General features: G+C 37.6%; 3 protein-coding genes and 1 long non-coding RNA gene across 5 annotated transcripts in view; 2 read left to right on the top strand and 2 right to left on the bottom strand.

The window, feature by feature from the left end:
* The first annotated feature begins 1,349 nt into the window (after positions 1–1,349).
* Positions 1,350–2,725, top strand: LOC148960501 (uncharacterized). The gene is made up of 2 exons (XR_016144580.1): positions 1,350–1,585; positions 2,029–2,725. It is a non-coding gene; the product is annotated as an uncharacterized LOC148960501 (long non-coding RNA).
* Positions 2,726–2,872: 147 nt separating this feature from the next.
* LOC135692468 (uncharacterized) lies at positions 2,873–9,255 on the bottom strand. 2 transcript variants are annotated; one of them, XR_010516872.2, is made up of 4 exons: positions 9,122–9,255; positions 8,424–8,463; positions 3,479–7,623; positions 2,873–3,028 (listed from the first exon to the last, which is right to left on the bottom strand). XR_010516872.2 is itself a non-coding variant. In XM_065210594.2 (3 exons), the coding sequence occupies exons 1-3, from the start codon at positions 9,221–9,223 to the stop codon at positions 7,130–7,132; spliced, it is 636 nt and encodes a 211-aa protein (XP_065066666.1). In that variant the 5' UTR covers positions 9,224–9,255; the 3' UTR covers positions 2,873–7,129. The 2 variants fall into 2 exon arrangements, 1 of the variants encoding a protein (XP_065066666.1); XM_065210594.2 differs by having other exon boundaries at positions 2,873–7,623.
* A 14-nt stretch (positions 9,256–9,269) lies between these two features.
* Positions 9,270–11,509, top strand: LOC148960500 (BLOC-1-related complex subunit 8 homolog). The gene is made up of 2 exons (XM_089112390.1): positions 9,270–9,390; positions 10,275–11,509. The coding sequence occupies exon 2, from the start codon at positions 10,311–10,313 to the stop codon at positions 11,043–11,045; it is 735 nt and encodes a 244-aa protein (XP_088968516.1). The 5' UTR covers positions 9,270–9,390; positions 10,275–10,310; the 3' UTR covers positions 11,046–11,509.
* A 156-nt stretch (positions 11,510–11,665) lies between these two features.
* Positions 11,666–15,674, bottom strand: part of LOC135692467 (uncharacterized) — a 33,921-nt gene continuing 29,912 nt past the window's right edge. Inside the window, exons 35-37 of the mRNA XM_065210593.2 lie at positions 15,558–15,671; positions 14,913–15,137; positions 11,666–12,925 (exon numbers count right to left, since the gene is read on the bottom strand). Coding sequence (XP_065066665.2) covers positions 12,722–12,925; positions 14,913–15,137; positions 15,558–15,671 — 543 coding nt within the window. The 3' untranslated portion in view covers positions 11,666–12,721. The remainder of the gene's footprint in view (positions 12,926–14,912; positions 15,138–15,557; positions 15,672–15,674) is intronic.

Here is a 15,674-nt window from a genome sequence, read left to right as displayed (position 1 = left end):
ATTCTCGAATTGGAACCCCTCAATTTGATGATTCAATAAGGCCCCCTCCCTCGTATAAGCCCCTCTCTTGAATAAGCCCCCCTCTTGAATAAGCCCCCCTCTTGAATAAGCCCCCATCCAAAAATACCGAAAATAAATAAGCCCCTCTGGGGGCTAGTCCGAGGATTAATGGTAAGGCAATTCAATATGGATCAACAACCAGGGCCTCCAGATTCATTTTCTTCAATGCAAATAGGCAGTCCCCCTTTTTTGGATTTTACCACGCGCTTTTACCAAAATTATCTCAACCATAGTCATCAAGTGAAAAGGACAAAGATAGAGAGCGATTTTTTCCTAGAATCTTGACAGATATCGCTTCTTCATCATATCCTGCAAATATGTCCGAAATTTTGGCACGAATCACTGAACATGCCAGGAGAGCTATTGGAGAGATTTTGGAGAGATAGAAAGGATCCCTCTATTCCTATAATACTACTAATAACTAGAAATAGCTCTTGCTAGTACTGCCCGCAAACAATTAGTTCCTTGATAGTGATTGTTTTGAAAATGTAGGTCAGGATATTCGAAGAAGACACCATCTTGGGTTTTCACAATTCTATAAAAACAGCTGCTCTAGTTGAAGCTAAACTATTCTTTTTATCAAGAATTTTTGGTTTTCAGTTTGCCTTTGATTTGAGTCCAACGCCCTTTTGAAAATCATGAAGTTTTTCGAGGGTTTGACATTTATTTTTCGATAATCACGACAATCATAACTTTTGCTCGTACGGTCTCGAGTTTTTGGGAGAAAAGTGTGGCATTCGACTGGTTTTGATTCCCAAAACTTCGAATCAAAACTTCCATCCATTGCGGAGAACCGAGCTGTGATGCAGCACCGTTTTCGTGCCAAAAAAACCGAAGGCCTTTAACAGAGTCCTGGCAGAGCAACGCTCCGAAGATAATTCCCTTCCGCACAAAGAGGTGGCGGTTAACGACCTCCTCGACAAAGCCGATTGATTGACAATGAAATTGATTGACAGTTGTCATGGCAGCAGAAAAGTGACAAAATCTGCTGAAAAAGTGCTGACAACATGAACTGAAGCTTCCATATGCTACTTATACGCGGGGCAGACTATAAGCCCTTCACTCGCGCGCTATCGCGCGCGAGTTGCGGGCAATAATATTTGAAAGCACCCGCATACTGAGAAAAACGCTGTCCATCAAATGAATACTTTCCCAGAAAATATTTTGCGCAACCCCCTGAAAATTTCTTTTTCAATTTATAACACGTCACCAGACACTCCTCATTCTGGAGCATGTCATGATGTTTTTCCTAGAAAACAAATCTAAATTAGGCTGAGTGACATCATGTGATCACGTTGCATAGAGCAAAGATACTGGAATAGTGACTGGATAGGAAACTGCGCAGACAACAATAGGCGATTACGTTTATCTTCCAATCGCGTGTTTTGGAAAAGTTGTAGGGTATAGTCATTTCCGGTTTTAGTCTCACGACCAGGACATTCACCGAAAAAAGCAACATCCAAGAATGGATTTCACCTATTTTAATGGCCAAATCGACGAAGAATTACTTGAACTTGTTGTCGAGGTAATGTAGTCCGTTTCTTTGTGTACTTTAAAGGCGCTGCAGCCATTATCTCTGTCTCCGCGAATAAGAATTTAAGTCATGGCGATGTAGTCCCTTCTATCAAACTTCAATATTTCATTTTCTAACGAGTAATTGCAAGAATGCCGATTGAACATAATGTATGTTCGATGAACCAGGGATAATGCTAGTGAAAATGTTGATTTACATTATAATTAGGCCTAGGAAGATACTTGTTTTAAATTAATGATGTTGGCTTTGGCTTGATTTTTCATCGACACGGCAGCAGCACCAGTCAACATATAAACAAATCACGAAACAATAAAATGGAAAGTTTCTCGTCTAATCATGTTTCCCGTTTTTGTTATACTTTTGAGGGTACAGAGCTGTGCACCCCTGTAGCAGGTGTACGTCTGGTTAAATTATTATTGATGTTTTCCTTTTAGGAAACCACTATTAAATTTTGTGATGACAGTCAAATTTTGTTATTCACCAACAAACGAGGAGCAATGCAAAGAAAAGGAAAGTTAAAGAGCCATATCGTAAGAAAAAGGGGGTGACTTTAAAGGAGAAAGAACATGATGCCCCTCAGATTTGTATGAATTCAATCATTAAGGGTGCTTTAGAATCGATGGCCAACAAGACGGTTTTGATGGAAATGTATGGAAAGTTCTTCAGAGGCTACTGGAACTTGCAGGACCTGCTGATACAATAGGCTTCCCAAGAGGTCTTTTTAAGAACAAATTGGAAAGCAAAACCAATTATCTGGATTCCATGTGGGAAAATTTCCAGAAAGTATGGAGGATGAAAATGTTAGAACAAATGTGCAAGCCCACTTGAAATGCTCAGCTATCAGGCAAAAGTTAATATTTCTTAAAATACTTCAACAATTGAATATGGATGAAATATGAACTAAACAGCTTGAAATATAGCTAATATTACAAAAATAATTCTAATAGAGAAATATTCATTTTCTGGTCTTTTTAACAATATACAAAACTCGTTATGCCAAAATTGCTGGTATTCTAGTTTTTATTACTAGCCCCCTCTATTACTGAAGCATTGAAACACTTTCCTCGCTTTCCAAATAAGAGGAAAGCTACATCTCTTTCTTTTCTTCAGAGGATTTCTCAGAGAGAACAAAATTTGTATCATTCGAAAAGGGGTCCACAGAAACTTTGTTCCGAATATTACCAGTTTTGTCAGCAAGACCTAAGGGTACAGTCTCATCAGAGCTATGTAAAATGACCCAGGGCTGTTTTATTTTGCCAATGCTCTTTTTGAAATCTGTGAAACCTCTTCATTTGTAAAGCACTGGTAAGGGCACCTCTTGAAAAAGTCTTTCAAGCTCATGCCTTTGTTTCCCTTGGTTATTTTCATGACTTCTTTTATGTAAGAACTGTGTAGGCAAACTTCCAACAAGGAGGTCTTTTCTTCCAGTCTTTCCTACAAACAACATTATGAAATAATTTATTGTCAATATGAATACAAGATAAAGAAAATTTGAGTTGCCCCCCAACTTTGCTTCTAATTTTGTTAGATATTTTTGTCTCAATGACAGTTGATGATTTTGACACTTTTCTCAGGGGGACTTTCGTCCCATCAGACTATTGCCTGCTTTGTTTATTCAACGGTGACACTGTTGATATTCTCAGTCGACCTATCACCAGCAACTGATTGATAGGAGTTGTGGGGGTCGTGACAGCTCCCCCCAATAATAAGTCAAAAATCGATTGAATTCCTAAGTAATATTTATATAACCTATTTCGTAGCCCCCCTACCCCCGAAAGGATTTTTTAATGAGATCTGCATCCAATCTTAATAATAAAACTCTTATAAAATAATAGGCAAAAATAATAATCAATGAAAGAAGTAATGAAAGTTACAGTGACTTACCGATCCTAAAGCAATGTTGATCAAAATGCCTTGCGCAGATGTAGGCCCTCTCTGCGTTGAAACTCCTATCGCATCTTTTTACTTTACACAAAAGCTGCGTTCTCCACTCCTTTTTTCTTTCATTTTTCGTTGAAAACGTAACAAGGGACAAATTAGCTTATCTTGGTAAGTCTACAATAGTTAACTACCGTGCCGAATAGCTGCGAAGCTCGTCATTATCAGTCAAAACCAAACAAACCGGAAATGATCATTCCCTACAAGTTTGAATAAGCAGTGATGCGTAACATGTTCTATTGTCCGCTTCGCAGTTTCCTATCCAGTCACTATTCGAGTATCTTTGCATAGAGGACGTGGCGCTCAAGAAAGATCTTCCACCTGCACGCTCACGCCATAACGTTGCAAAATATCTACCCAAGTAATTTTTCAAAAAATTTGATTAACGGTATTTAAAATCTCAAGAGGCGTTGCAAAATGGCCTGAAGAAAGACTCAACCATACAAACCTAACGGGCGTGTTCTAAGGATACTAGCCCCTCAACTCCCTAGTTAGATTTTCCCTGGACCTGCTTCGGAAACATGGTTTACTGTCTAATTGACTTTCAAGCGCCGAAATCAGGGAATGCAAGTTTGGTTTGAGACATCGCATGCTTGACCGCTATGTTTGAAAGTAGCAGGTCATTAAATTAATAAAAAAACTCAAGGGATTATATGTGATTCAATCTTGACGCAAGGCGTGCGCCAAACAGAGCATGCAGGAGGGCATTTGGTCGACGCACTTTTCACCAGGGCCCCGTTACTTTGTGGTGCAGTGCAAGGTGAAGCAGCCCAGAGGCAGATTAAGAGTGTGGAAGTCCTAGGCACTCCCTGATCTTGATGGTCCCTTTCACGTTTTAACAATGAAACATTCTAATTATGTTGTTGACTTGCTTGTCAGATATACAATTTAGGTTGCAGCAATACAAACGATTTTTATATGAATACAAAATAAGTGGATTGCGGAATGTACTGCGGAACTGCAGTACCCTTTTCTGAGTAAACACCAGCCACTAAGCTCTGGGGGGGACAAACCAAAAAAATTTAGGCCACGCCCTTTTAACCACCAGAAAACGCCCTTTTATCAACAGGGAACGCCAATTTTATCCGAAGGGAACGCCTAAGACTAACTTTTGTTTGAAAATTGGCTGTTTAAAAATCATAGGATTACATCACAAAAAGTACGGTGTCAAAATATTACCCCTACCCCAACATTTTCTCATTGAATTTGGACGAAATACAAAATCGGTTCTGCTGAGAACTGGGGGGGGACGTGTCCCCCCAGTCCCCCCCACCCCCGTGGCGCCGCTACTGATGACAGCCCCTCTATCTTAATTGCAAATTCCTTCCGTCGCCCATGCAATATACTGTACAAACTAAGCCAAGCTTAGGCAACCAGGGGCATCCTGGCTGAGGGGCATCCTGGCTGGCGATAGGTATTACTAGATACAAGTGCGCCTTTTTGAAGCGCAAGTGTGTAAAAACAGGCTGCGATCAACAATGGACCAAGAGAGACAAAAGTGATGCTGCAAAAGATACATTTTAGTTGCCAGGCCATTCTGCCTTTAAAAACTGCGCATGCGCTTGACGTCATAATTTTAATGTAAAAACGTTGCCGGAAAATTTGCAAGCCGTAAGAGTCACTATCCACAACGCCTCTCTGGACAACATTAACAAATACAAAAAGGCATCTGACCTAATATTTGAAAGCTTGATGTATCAAAGTCAGTTAAATGTTTCCAATATTAATGATCTGAAAGGCATTTTTCTATATTTCATTCTCCCTGGGTCACTGATAACCGTGAGTATAGCCTTTCTTGAAGCATAACTGAGATCTTTTTGGGTTTTTGACATGTCTCAGTTGTGAAAAAGACTTCTCTGCTTACGCAGATGTTTACCATCAATTTTAAAAAAATTCAACAATTTCAACAACTGGAAAAGTACTCTCTTGTTTTCTTCTGTTATTGCAAAATTAATTTTAATGTGAGTAGCAGATGCTTATGAGAGACACGTGAATGAAATGGTTGGTTTTCAGATTTTGGCAGATGTAATCGAAAGCATGAAGTTCCATTCGATAAATGTCCAGTTTGATCAAGATCTTTGCTGGATGCTGATGTTCTCAATCGGTTGCATAATATTAATCAAATTTATGTAACAGGTATATAGATGCAAGTTGGGAAATGGGAGGGGGATGGCAAGGACAAATCTAATAATAATAACAAATAATTTTGCAAAAAGGCTCGATCTTTTTATTAGAAATAGCACTTAAAAATGTATTGTAAGTAATGATGTAACCCCCGTCTAGCCTCGTTCTAGGGTAGTTAGCAAAACACGTGGCGGTCAAGCTCTTACTCGTTAGCTTATGCAAACAATTTTTACTTTAATTTTTAATACTTTTTGCAAAAAAATTGGGGCCATGCCCTGAAACCTATTCACATTCTCATCAGAGGCCATGTGCTGTGAATAGCCAAAGCCTTTCTTCTATGATAGAGTTTTCGTCAGATAAGGCTACCGAAGGCTGTAACAAAAGCAAGTCCATCAAGAAGATCAAAGGTTGATCAAAACACCGAGGTGCTGGGAAATGTGACAACAGAGCAAATCGATAGGGGTCCTGGATCTCTTCATCTCTACAGCAGAATCCCAATCAATATAATAGGACCTTGGTAGGACCTCTATCACAGAGTATCTCAACTCAGACTCGAAATACGTTTACCCTAAAAAATTAACGTAGACTCAACCCAAGTATGCGAGTTTGTTGCTGGCCCAAAGAAATTAACCCTAGATCCATCAAGACATCAAATACCTTGGGCCTGACAAGGTCAACACAAATACCTTGGGCCTGACAAGGTCAACACAAACCAATATAAGGAGAATTAATAATGAGAGAGGGTGCACAAGCTTTTCCAAAATTTAAAAAAAAAAGTGCTATTCCATATCCTTATGTGTTATACCAGTTACTGACGATTAATTTTCAAAATATCTAGAATTTTTACATTTGAAAAATATTTTGGGGTATGACTTTGACAAATTTATCATATTTCTTGACTGATAATTTGGAATTTAGATTCAGACATATGAGCCCCCGTTTTATCATTATGAAGTACCCTGCCTCCTGGGGGTTGTAAATCCCAGAAATGTTGTGAAAAATTAAAAATATTTTGTGACAAGAATTATCTCCAACAGTTCCCAAGTCATAGACTTACATGCAAGTTAAAATATGCAGATAGAATATAAGCAAAAGAACTAAAACTGAGTGTATTTCTTTCTGCCAAAAAGCAATCCCCAAAGTTAGTAGCAGACATATAATTTTCACCACCTCATTATTCTGTGTCTTGATGCAATTAACATGGAGAAATACTGAAATTGGACTGGCAAAATTTTATAATGATCCCTTCAGAACCTCCCTTCTGTTTGGAAAATCAGAAATTATTTTGATGAAATTTTTTTACAAACTTGTCTGACAGCCAACTAAAAATAAAGTAGACTAATGTAATCTCAATCAAGCCTTTCCCATAGTGTTGGAAATCTTCAATAACCAATGATTATTGCAGAAAATATTATTCTAAGAAACAAAAGACACCTTTGAAATGACTGCATGAAATCTAAGAACATCAAACTACTAGTTCATGTCATACTTTCTTCGTATTATCTTATATTTTATACCGGGGCAGTCTTGAACTCTTCCCCCTTCAAACAAAACCACACCATGTTCTTGTAATGTACCTTTTTCGCCTGGTATATAAGCAGTTATCAATTTTCCATTACTAAGCCTGAGGATGGCACATTTTCTTTGTGCTGAGTTCGGTTTCTTTGGAGTGCGAACAACAAGTTTAACACAAACTCCCTTACGTTGGGGTCCTAACAAAATTTGCTTGTCCTTTGGAAGTTGAGCCTTTGGCCTCTTCTTTTTTGTTCTGGGCTTCTGTCTGCGAACTTGATTCAATGTAGGTAGATGTCTCACTTGAAAATTTGTCACACTTTTCATTAGCTTCAATTGCAAGACGGTTGCTTCATGTATTTTTGAAACAACAGAAATATTTCTTGTAGGCTGCAGAAGTGCTAATGTCTTTTCTAAGCTGGTTAAACAGCTATATGATGTCTTTGGAAAGAGTCCTACAATAAAAATACAAAAAACTTAAATTGATGCCTATCGACAGCAATGAAAGAAAAACAGAAATTACTATTTGAAAAGAGTCTTTATCGCTTGCTTTTAACCTGAACTTGCTAACTTAAAAAAGGAAAACCTAAAACCTTATCTATCAAAGAAATGTCAGAGAAAATTTATAATTTGCTAATGGAAATGGCAAAATGATAAGGGTAATTTCTCAATTTAGGGGATCTCAGTGCTTTCAAGTTATTAAAGCATTCATAAAATCAAAAATTGTTTGCTATAAAGTGGAACAAATCAAGGAATTATAGTACAAAAATTTTAAGTATGATTAGTTATGATAATATTGTGTAAAGCAACACCTTGGGTTCCTCTTGCATTTGAAAATCTAAATGGTGTAAGACAATGCCCATTAATTAATACAAGACATCTGCATCTGTTTTCACCTTTGCAATGAAAAAGTATTAAAGGATACAGATCATTCCTTGTTTTTATATGGAATCAGTGGCAGACACTTGGGGGGGGCAAGGGGGGGCGACCGCCCCCCAAATGCTTTAGAGGACAATGGTTTTTTGTTTTAAAACAATGGGAAATGTGACATCATCTTATTAAAACAATAGGCTTGCTCCCCCCAATATTTGATCAAGTGTCTGCCCCTGTATGGAATGTGGCAGGAACAAGCACAAAGGTGTTTGTTACAATTCAAAAGGAATTTGCTTTTTACAGAATTGAAATGGATAGAAACTTTTGTATAAGATTAAAAATGACAGTAACACGAAGAAGGGGTATTGTGGTTACAAATTACCTTCTTTAGGGATGCTTGGAAAATATGTTGTAGAATATTTCTGCAAAGAAAAACAAAATTTTCAAATACGGAACTTGTGAACCAGAGTGCAAAGTATTTTTTGTGCGCGGGGAATTATTTTCTGTCGCTTATGTGTGGCTATGTGCGGAATTCACGCGAAAGTCCATGCTCCAACTGCTCGGAACGCCTTCCCCGCACATACCCAAACTTTGCAGTCTGGCTTGTGAATGTTTAAATTGTGTTCCTCCCTTATTTTATTCCTACTTGTTCCGTTACTGAATAACATTTATCCAATGTAAGTAGCCTTTTAGCCTAAAATTTGCTCCTTTATATATTTATGCCTTCTGTACACCATCAAAAAGTGTTGCTGTGATTCCTAGCTTCAAAGCATTTTGACATTAAACATCTAACAAATTTCTTCATTAACTCGTTACTTTATCTAGCATTTTGAATACCCCCTAATATAAGACAAGCCGATAAATCCGCCCCACGATATGGTTCGCAAATTCGGCTATAGTCATGCAATATCAACATTTATTGAATATCTATATTCATTAACATATTTATTTAGCTGTAAACCATATATACTCTTGCAAATCGACTCTGCCACGTAAATTGCAAACTTCCCATCTGGATAGGGGCTATTCAGAAAATATCTCAGGAGAATAAAAAATAAACAGCAAATAACAAATTTTTACCATTCGAATATTTCTTGAAGCTACTGTAAATCCTTGATTTGTCAAATGGTGCACCTTTCCGAAACATATTTCTGCAAAACCTCCCATCAATCTGATCGCCATTTTGCCTTTGCCTTGCGTCCTGTTCCATTGACCTCGAGTTCATCGAACCCTCCTTTTGGAACAATGCAAGGAAAACTACAAGCCAAGGCAAGCTGATGTCTAGTTGTTGTTTTTTGACGATAAAGAGATCCTGGATAATAAAAAGATAGTATGGTTTGGTACAAAAGGTAAGAAAACATTGGGTTTATTGATATGGATTAAGTAATATATGATAGCCCTATACTCTTATCTTTAATCTTTGCACATCTGGTCCGTCCCCAAAATTAAACTGTACACCAAGCAAAATGGACGTGGAGAAAGGCATGGCAGTTAGCCTTTTGGGAAAAATTTGTCTGAGCAGCCAAGCCAAGTTTGGCATTGCATGTTTGTACAAACAATTGTTTAGTGCTGTAAATCCTTGAATAAGCATCCCCTTTGAATGAGCACCCATCTAAAATGAATGGTCCCTAAACAGTCAGAAATTTAAAGAGCAACTTAACGCCTATAAACCAGGCACCTATAAAAGTGAGGGGTCTAAAAAATGTCGGGGGGCTGAAACCGTATAAAAAGAGGCTTTACTGGTAGTTTATTACTTAGTACCTGGCATTTTTAGCAAAAAGGGGGGCTAAAGCCCCCCACCCCCTGCTCCGCTGTGCCTGTAAACAGAATACCCTGTTTCTCAACACTAAGACTAAGCCTTTGATAGACAAAGCATCTAATCGGACTGCAGAGTACAGCAGTTTCCAACTAGATCTTGGGTGTGCAAGTGTAACATTTCAAGTGTTCAAGTTTGCACTTCAGTTGTCTATATAGTTGGCAAAACATGAACAAATATCAGAAGATTGACATAATTTATAGTTCTTTTGTATCTATCAAACCAATGCAAGATTATGTCAATCTTGAAAACATTATTCTTCATTTGACCTTAGCAATTGTACACATCCATGTCACATCCAGATTTCAAAATGCCACACCCTCTACAAGGTTTGCAGGGACATTTTAGAAAAAATATCTTGAGTGTGCACTTACCATTCTCTGCAGTCTAGGTGTCTAACCTCTCTTCTACCTTTAGGATAATGGTGCTTCAATATCACTCTTCGCTAATCTAATGGCCAAAATAATTGCTGAAAGCTTCACAGAAACTGCTGTTTTGAAGAATATGATAGACTCTCACTTGGTAAGTGTAAATCCTTCTCCTAAGAAGGGGTCTGCCAAAAATCAAAATGAAGCACCATGCTTAAGGTCTTTTGATCCTGAAACTCATTATAAAGTCAGAAAAATAACAACAAAAATCAATGATTCCTTGCAAATGCTTGCAAATGAACCATCATTGGGACTTTACAGAATCCAAGAGCATATACACAGAACAACCCCTGCCCTTATTGACAGAAAAAGAGAATTAGAGGGCAACAAGAAGAAAATTGAAGGGGTTTCTTATGACATTGATTATTCAATCTCAGCTGTGGATACAATGGGCAATATAAAACAATTTACAAATATATCAGAGGCACTTAAATGTGCTATTGAAATGAAGAAGCAGTTAGACGAAAAAGAAAAACAAGAAGAAGAAGTCAAATTGAAAGAGTCTTCTGCAGCTAAGCAAGCAAACAAGTCAATTTCAGAGAATGAGATTGCAGAAGGATACATTTGCCCAATTTGCTATTTTGCCCATGAAAATCAAGATGCTCTGCTGCTGCATTGGAAAACAGAACATAGTTTAGAAACGTATGAAAATGAAGTCTTTGGAAGCATTGAGCTTACATCATCTTCAGCAGAAAGTGGTCAAGAAAATGGAAGAAACACCAAACTACCAAGTGAAGGTGAGGAAGCATCAGAGCAGTAAAATCCCCAATGCTTTAGGGAAAAGCAACCATTGCAATACAAATACATTTACTACACTTTTGAAGTATAGATTCAATTTGGATAGCTTTTTGTTAAATGGCTTTTGTTTGAGTAATAATGTATATTCACGAATATAAAAAGTAGCTATGCATAATATATAAAGTCTTTGTAGGTTCTGAAGACTTCCTCGCTATCTGAATGATCATCACATTTTTCTGAGGAAAATCTGCAAGGCTATAATCAGGCCTGGGCATTTGAGGAGAGCCATAGCTCTTGTTCCACTCCAGGCTCTCCACAAACACTAGAGGGGAGCTACAGATTTCTCTCCTAAATTGTTCTAAAAAGCGACACTTCTCTTTTTGAAATCAATTTTTCCTTTGCTTCTATTTATATAGCTCACCTGAATACTACTAGGAGAGCTGTTTACTTCTCCCCTGGTGAATGTTTTATGGCCAGGCCTGTATAATCTCATAAAATTCCATGATTAGGTCAACTAAATCAAGGTTGTTATATTGTCAACCAGAATGCCTAAAACAAAAGTTTACTCCCATGCCTGATTTTACACCACAATGACTATTGACAAATTGGCAATTTTTTAATTAGGAGATAGAAGAGGAATAATGAGCACTCAAAGTTTTAATGGAATCAAAATAAGTTAAGTTCATCCTAGGACGCAATGTACATTTAACAAACTTGCTGATAATTATTTACAAAAGAAGTTTGGTAACCAGCCCAAAAACGGAAAGATACAGCTTGCATTACAGACAGTTAAAGAAATGTAAAAAAGTATGGTGTCTGGGTAACCAGACTTTGGCTCTTTCATATCTTGAATTTAGAAAGTATAGCTAAACAATTGTTTCAAAGAATTAATAATTTTTTAGAAAGCATTATTTGGTAAATGAAATCATCTAGCAGCCATGTCACAATGCTGGTTCAGGTTGATCCATACACTCCAAGGTCTGATAAAGCTGGATGATAGTTCTTTAAGTGTGGTATTGTTAATGAAGCTGGTGGATAGTTCATGAGAGTGGAGCTCCTGCAAACTAGTCAAGTGAGCAAACAAGGGGGACCTCTGTAATTGCTTGTTTTTTAAATTTTCTGGAAATATATTGACAAATAAGTTTTTACAATAGGTCTTATTTGATCACCAATAAACTTTGCACTGATATCATTAGGCAGGGGCAAGGAGGGGGGGGGTGGTTAGAAAAGGGCAAAAGTTTTGGGGCCCGTGCTCTGATGGGCCCGTAATAAAGTAATAAGATGTATTTACAATGCAAAAAAGCTACTATTTCAGCTATTTATATGGAATCAATGTCCTGAAGTTTATTGCAGTGAAAAGCCCACATGTCCTTGATTGATGTAAGTTTTTGCACATTCTTGTAAAAATCCTTAAAAAACTTTTTCAACAATTGTACCTAATAAGGGTATTTCCCTTGTTCTCCAGGAGACTGAAGGGCATGGCCACATGAAATTTTCTTAAAGGGGTCCAGTTTTGTGAAATATGAATAGCCCCTGGGCCCGAGCTTCCTCTTGACAGCCCTGTCATTAGGTTATCTACCTTTATATACCAGCATCTAGATGCCTTTACCTTCAGGTTTCAATGTCACAAAGGTCTGTTTCTAACTGTCTGCTATACAGGCTGTATAAAAACTGTACACCTTATGTTTATGTTCATGATTATGTTGTCTCTTGCTCTTGTTCTCTGAGCTCTTGTGCATCAGTCTCTGCAATACCACCAGTTTTATTCTTTCTGAGTTTCTTTTTCTCTTTCTGTCGATCTTTCAGTTTTTGGATTTGCATCTTTTGGTCGAGCTTTCCTCCACCTTGCGGAGCTGATGCCTGATCTTCTTGCTCTTCAGTTTCATCAAATTCCATTTGCTTCTGAAAAATGATGTTTAAAGAAATGTTGCAGTTATTTGTGTGCTTTTAGTACTTTTGTTGCTGTTTTGTTTATTGGAAGACAGATCAGGGCACAGGTAATCAAGAAATATCGTGTTATATTTATCTGATAGTATGATAAAAATAACTTGCTAAAAATAGCCTTGTACTTGAAACATGTTGAACACTACATGTAAATAACTTTTAGAAATTGTGACAATGGTATATGGTTTGAAAGCCTAGTTCATAAATATATGGAAACCTCGCCTAACCTAGCAAAAACCCAATTTCTGGAATTTTAGAACAAAGCTAACAAAGTTTGTTGAATATAGACCCCTAGAATGGCTCCTAAGAGTTTTAAGATGTATATTTGATAAGAATAATGGGGCTTGTGCCTCTAGGGTGCTGCACCCCCCTCCCAATCTTCAAAAAAGCAGATTTTGTCAGGCAAATTTATGGCTGCCAGCATATCGGTCGGGCAAATAAGGAAATTTTGTTTAGGTCGCACATATATAAATTTCTGTCTTTTGTCTCGAGCTCGACGTGCACATGTTTATCTTCGCCTCGAGATGCAGAAGTAGAGTCTGAAGTATTGGTCGACAGCGAAAGTATAGATGGAAAGTAAAGTGTGTTTGATGCAAGAAGGAAATTAACACAGGGCATGCCCCCCCCCCACTTTTTGCAAAACAAGAGAGCTTTTTTCAAAATCTTTTGTTGTGATTGCTAAATTTTCCCTTGACCCGCCCCCCTTTCCATCCTGCCTCGGAGCCCATGGAACACTGACAATTTTAGAAGCATCATAAATCAAAGCATGAAGGATATGCCATCTCGGATTAAGTTTGAGAAAAATCAAGGAATACTTTCTTTTCCAAATGTATGAAAATTTCATTATTGGTTCATCATAACGGTCCGAAAGTATTGCACCCTTCGCCAAAAATGGCCGTACAGCTACCAAAGTTAATTAATTAAAAAAATTCAAATGGCTGTGACAAATAACAGAAAGTTTTAAGCCTAGAGTTCAAGCGGAAAATAATATAAAATTTATCAAGGAATTGTAATTAAGATATGAATTGCAAAAAAACTTTCGAGTTGCTTCTATTTCTGAACAATATCCATGATTATGAAAACACGAAAATTGAGCTTTGATGATAGGTGTACCTGTCAAATATTTCCAATAAAAAACTTTTCTTTGCTTGAAGGTTTTTGTTATGGTGAATTCAGAGATACTGACTTTGTGATTTGGTGTCTAAAATATTTTAAATTCCTTACGGAGCAACTGAAAGTTGAAAATCAAAATCAAAAAATGCAACCGAAGCTCTTTTTGGTTAAAACATTGTAGTCTGCGCAGCTGTTTCTAAATTTCGAAATTTCCAAGCTGTGTTTTGTTGTTCCACTTTGATAAAATTGAGACCCTACTTCAATCTCTTTTTGAAATTGCTTTCTTAATAGATAGGTGATTTAGAAAGTGAAAACTATTTTTCTTTTATAGAAAAGATAGGCCTTACAAATGCTTGCTTTTCGGAAACAAATGTTTATAGCCAATACCAGAAAAACTAGAAGCATATTTTTTGACTTTAAACAAATAGCCTGAGTCTAAAGGCCTTACATATTTAGTGACCCTCTCGAGGTCCCCGATGATTTCAGCCCTTGAGGCGATGTGCCCTAAAATGAAGTTAATACATGACACGCCCTTTCATCAAGCATGGCACGCCCTTTCGTCGGGCATCTAAGCTTCATACCCCCCAAAAGAAATAGTGAAGTTTCGCCTCTGATTGTTATTTACAGAAATGGTCTCGTTTTTGTATATTGTTCCATAGCTTCTAAACCTTTTCTGTCTTTGCTTGCTGCCTTCATCTTTGCACATGTTCTTGTGGGAAACAGACAAAAGTAAATAAATGCGGGAAGGGCCGAATAATGATATCATCGTTGGACTCTTCTGTAAAAGAATAAGTGTCCTGGGACGATTGTTAGATATTTCTGAAAAGCTTACAGATTCGGCTGGCTGGTTTCCTTCTTCTTTAAATTTCATTTCCATCTTCTTTGCGATCCGAGCCATCTTCTCATCCTCTGTCAGCCCTTCAATCTCTTCCTCATCTAACAGACTCTCAAATCCGGCTGCTGTCTGGTCCTCGGGCTCCTTCACAGTCATTGTTCTTTCATACTTAATTCGTTTAACCCTGTCTTTTATTGACTGGATCTGTCGTTCTCTTTCATTCTGTTGGGAATCAAAACTTAACAAATGAAAATTTTGCAAGAGCGACTTTCCTTTGAATAAGCAAACTTAAATTCATGAAGAAAAGCCCTTGAAGAGCACATCAATCCCATAACAAAGGCTAATAGAAAACAATTTACATCGAGTTAAAAAGTAAAACTGATCTTAACTCTGGAAGAGTTTTCACGTCTACAGTGATAATGGATGCTAGATAGCTATCAAAAGATGTTTTGGAAGGAAAACTAGCTTTGCAAGGGAGGTCATCGCCCTGCATACAATACATCTTTTGCAACTGAATGCTTTTTGAAAGATAATAAACAGAGACAAACTTTGGGCCCTGAGACCTGCCAAGTCAATCTACATCTGGAGGATGCTATGTATGGTACAAATTTCGAGCTATAAAGCATACACAGATGGGTATACCTTTGCCTGTGCAGCAACTATGGTTTTCTGTCTTTCACCAATACCTAAGATCTTTGCCGCTTCTTGTTCCCTTTGTTCTTGCTTTTGGCGTCGCTTTGAGCGGAGAGCTTTCACCTG

This window comes from Rhopilema esculentum, chromosome 3 (assembly GCF_057945365.1).
Source record: "Rhopilema esculentum isolate cy_ngs chromosome 3, ASM5794536v1, whole genome shotgun sequence".
NCBI lineage: Eukaryota > Metazoa > Cnidaria > Scyphozoa > Rhizostomeae > Rhizostomatidae > Rhopilema > Rhopilema esculentum.
The sequence above is the reverse complement of the archived record's forward strand: the minus strand, read 5'-3'. Positions and strand labels throughout refer to the sequence as shown.